At 47.3% G+C, this 4,477-nt stretch overlaps 1 protein-coding gene across 1 annotated transcript in view; it reads right to left on the bottom strand.

Annotated features, from left to right (window-relative positions):
• NLRP2 (NLR family pyrin domain containing 2) overlaps nucleotides 1-4,477 on the bottom strand; it is a 35,276-nt gene that overhangs the window by 25,640 nt on the left and 5,159 nt on the right. Inside the window, exon 2 of the mRNA XM_037745047.1 lies at nucleotides 3,765-4,061. Coding sequence (XP_037600975.1) covers nucleotides 3,765-4,044 — 280 coding nt within the window. The 5' untranslated portion in view covers nucleotides 4,045-4,061. The remainder of the gene's footprint in view (nucleotides 1-3,764; nucleotides 4,062-4,477) is intronic.

Raw genomic sequence — 4,477 nt, 5'->3', positions numbered from 1 at the left:
ACAGTCTCACTCTGTCACCCAGGCTGGAGCACAATGGCGCGATCTTAGCTCACTGCAACCTCTGCCTCCCAGGTTCAAGCGATTCTCCTGCCTCAGCTGCCTGAGTAGCTGGGATTACAGGCGCCCCGCTAATTTTTGTATTTTTAGTAGAGACAGGGTTTCAACATCTTGGCCAGGCTGGTCTTGAACTCCTGACCTTGTGATCCACTCACCTCAGCCTTCCCAAGTGCTGGGATTACAGGCATGAGCCACGGCGCCTGGCTGCTTGCATCTTTTAATAGCCAGCATTCTCTTAGATCTGCAGTGGGGCTCCAAGCAGCCAAGCCTTAGTGCAGTCTTTGTATTTTTATCCTTTTTTCAGACAATCGGCTTCGTCTGCCCACCATAGCCACTCTGCTGCCTGTCGTAACGCCACTTTCCCTGGGCATAGAGAATCACTGCCCTTCTCGTACTGTGACTTTGTGGGGTTGGTCCTTGGCACACTTCTTACAGAAAGTCTGGCGGGTTTTAGGAACATTCACTACGTTTGCGTGAGCGCTATCGGCACGGAAAGAAAATCTGTATCTTTTTAAGAGCCCAGACCCTCGTAAGTGTACAGGTATCGATCGACTTACGACCTATGCAACTTACGACCATTCGACTTTACGACCACAATCGCTAGCCACGACTGCTCCGCTGTAGATTTTTGGAAACACTACAACATTTTGATGTGTATCAAGAATATCGCTACCGCCTGGGAGGCTGTGACGACAAAGTGCATGAATGGCATCTGGAAAAATTGTGTTAAGTGCTATGTTAATGATTTTGACGGATTTGACAGTGAACACAAACTTGAAAGGATTCGGGAAAAAATAGTAAAACTCGCTAAAGACCTTTCTTTGGAGTGTGAAATGGAAGATGTCGAAGAGTTGCTAGACAAAGAATCCGGAGAACTTACAAATGACGAGCTAATCGAACAGGAAGAAGAAAGAGTGGTGGAAGAAGAAAGAAGAGAAGCAGAGAAAGAAGAGGAAGAGCCAGAAAGAAAGTTCACCACTAAGGGATTATCAGACGGTTTATCTTTACTGAATAAACTTCTTATATATTTCGAAGCAATGGACCCAAACATCGAACGATTTGCAAGGATTGAACAGATGGCGCACGATGTATTTCGTCCGTATTGTGAAATTTATGAAGAAAAAAGAAACATACAATTTAGACAAAGCTCACCATGTTTATGAAAAAATCAACTCCGGTAACCCCAACTGCTGCCTCAGATGACGACATCAACGATCCACAGCCAAGCACCAGCGGCCCATAAAATGTTTCGTACATGTTTATATATTTTGCTATGTTTTGCAATTGGGAAAATGTTTCCTATGGTATTTTTTACACCTGTATTTTGTATTTTTGTATGCACCTGTATTTTGTAATTTTGTACGTTTTGCAAATATTAAACCCGTTGTACTGGTAATGCAGTGTTTTACTTAAACCTGACGAATGTAAAAATAAGAAACAAAATGGTGTAGAGATGATACAAATGGCATAAAATGAACAAAGAAAATTATGATAAAATATGACTTAAAGATTTTTATAACATCATTTCACAGTACTGTACATATAGCTTACTCAACTTACGACCAAATCGTGTTACGACCGGTCTGTCAGAACCAGTCGTGGTCATAAGTCGAGCACTAGCTGTACAACTCTCTGGGTTTCCTCCCGCTATTTTCCAGTTTGTGACCTCTGGAGGCCAGCTAGAGTTAAAAACCCTAACCTGTCCATTAAAGACAGGAAACATTATGCTAAGAAGTGATCTCTAGCTGGAATAAAAACAGCAATTTTTTTTTGAGATGGAGTCTTGCTCTGTCACTCAGGCTGGTGTACAGATACACCATCTCAGCTCACTGCAGCCTCCGCCTCCGGGGTTCAAGTGATTCTCCTGCCTCAGCCTCCCGAGTAGCTGGCATTACAGGTGCCCACCACCATGCCTGGCTAATTTTTTGTATTTTTAGTAGAGATGGGGTTTCACTGTGTTAGCCAGGATGGTCTTGATTTCCAGACCTCATGATTCACGCACCTCAGCCTCCCAAACTGCTGGGATTACAGGTGTGAGCCACTACACCTGGCCCCTAAAACTGGCAATTTTTAAAGAAAAATATGGCTGGGGGCAGTGGCTCACACCTTCCTGGGTTACGAGATTGTTGGGACCCCAAGCCTCAAAAGGGAAATATGGTATCATTTACACCGTGAAGTACTCTTCAACCTTAAGGAAATCCTATCTAAAAATACAAAAATTAGTGCTGGGCACGGTGGCTCATGTCTGTAATCCCAGCACTTTGGGAGGCCAAGGTGGGTGGATCATGAGGTCAGGAGATTGAGACCATCCTGGGTAACATGGTGAAACCCCATCTCTACTAAAAATTCTAAAATTTAGCCGGGCATGTTGGCATGTGCCTGTAATCCCATCTACTCAGGAGGCTAAGGCAGGAAAACTGCTTGAACCCAGGAATCAGAGGTTGCAGTGAGCTGAGATTGTGCCACTGCACTCCAGCCTGGGTGACAGAGCAAGGCTCTGTCTCAAAACAAAAAACAAAAACAACCGCAACCCCCTCCCCCCCAAAAAATTAGCAGGTTCTGGTGGCGGGTGCCTGTAATCCCAGCTACTTAGGAGGCTGAGGCAGGAGAATCGCTCGAACCCAGCAATCAGACATTGCAGTGAGCCGAGATTGCACCACTGCACTCAGTGTGGGCAACAGAGAGAGACTCCGTCTCAAAAAAGAAGAAATTTTGGGGTGTAGTAACACGTCTGTGAACCCAGCTACTTGGGAGGCTGAGGTGGGAGGATCGCTTGAACCTGGGGGACAGACATTGCAGTGGGCCGAGATTGCGCCACTGTACTCCAGCCTAGGTGCCAGAGTGAGACCCTCTTTCAAAAAAGTTAAATAACCATAGTTCATGTGCATTATTTTATTGTATTATTCTTGTTTTTTTCCCCCCAATATTTTTGATCTGGGATTAAATCCACAGATACATCAGGCCAACTGTACAATACCTGAAAGGGATAGAAATAGGTAGAAAAGGGCCCGGCGCAGTGGCTCATGCCTGTGATCCTAGCACTTTGGGAGGCCGAGGTGGGTGGATCACCTGAGGTCAGGAGTTCAAGACCAGCCTGGCCATCAGGGTGAAACCCCATCTTAAAAAAGAAAGAAAGAAGAAAAAGAAATAAAGAAAGGAAGGAAGGAAGGAAGGAAGGAAGGAAAGAAGGAAGGAAAGAAGGAAGGAAAGAAGGAAAGAGAGAGGTAGAAAAGACCAGGTGTGGTGGCTCATGCCTGTAATCCCAGCACTTTGGGAGGCCAAGGCAGGTGGATCACTTGAGGTCAGGAGTTTGAGACCAGCCTGGCCAACATTGTGAAACGCCGTCTCAACTAAAAATACAAAAAATAAAAAATTAGCCAGGCGTGGTACCACAGGCCTGTAATCCCAGCTACTTGGGAGGGGGAGACAGGAGAATTGCTTGAACCCAGGGGCAGAGGTCGCAGTGAGCCCAGATTGCACCGCTGCACTCCAGCCTGGGCAATAGAGCGAGACCCTGTCTCAAAACAAAACAAAAAAATAGGTAGATAATAAGGACCAGGACAGACACCAGAGTTTATGACGATCTGGCACCTGTGTTTAGGATGGGCAGGCTCTCTCCAAGCCTCAATGCCATTTCTGAATTTCTGACATCCTGGAGAGGACTTCTGCTTTCCCCTAAGACACAGTGCAGACCGAGTTCCGCTCACCTCTGAGTTCATCCTTCACTCTCTGAGACAGATCCGCTCGGTGCATCTTTTCAAAGACCTGGATGGTGGCCATCTCCACCCAGTAGCTGGGGCAATGGCTGGTCAGGATTTCTGCCAGTTGCTTCCCATCAGCCTCATCTACCTCCGTCTGGGGGATCTTCTGTAGCTCATTTCCCGGGGTGATGGTTCTGATCAGAGACTTGAACTGGCTCAGCTCATCCTGGCTGAGCTGCTCCAGAATATCCTGCAGGTTGAAGTCCAGCCGCACAGAAGACACCATCTTGTCCCACGGGGGAGCTCCAATGAGAAGGGAGGGAGGATGGAAAGGGACGGCGAGTCAGCACCCCTGTCTCACAGCAGCCCCTCTGTGCCATGAGCAAGCATACACTCACCATCTACCCTGCTTCTTCAAGAACAAATTCCCGGCCGGGCGCGGTGGCTCAAGCCTGTAATCCCAGCACTTTGGGAGGCCGAGGCGGGTGGATCACGAGGTCAAGAGATCGAGACCGCCCTGGTCAACATGGTGAAACCCCGTCTCTACTAAAAATACAAAAAAATTTAGCTGGGCATGGTGGCACGTGCCTGTAGTTCCAGCTGCTTGGGAGGCTGAGGCAGGAGAATTGCCTGAACCCAGGAGGCGGAGGTTGTGGTGAGCCGAGATCGCGCCATTGCACTCCAGCCTGGGTAACAAGAGTGAAACTCTGTCTCAAAAA

This window comes from Cebus imitator, unplaced genomic scaffold (assembly GCF_001604975.1).
Source record: "Cebus imitator isolate Cc_AM_T3 unplaced genomic scaffold, Cebus_imitator-1.0 Scaffold190, whole genome shotgun sequence".
Taxonomy (NCBI): Eukaryota; Metazoa; Chordata; class Mammalia; order Primates; family Cebidae; genus Cebus; species Cebus imitator.
The sequence above is the reverse complement of the archived record's forward strand: the minus strand, read 5'-3'. Positions and strand labels throughout refer to the sequence as shown.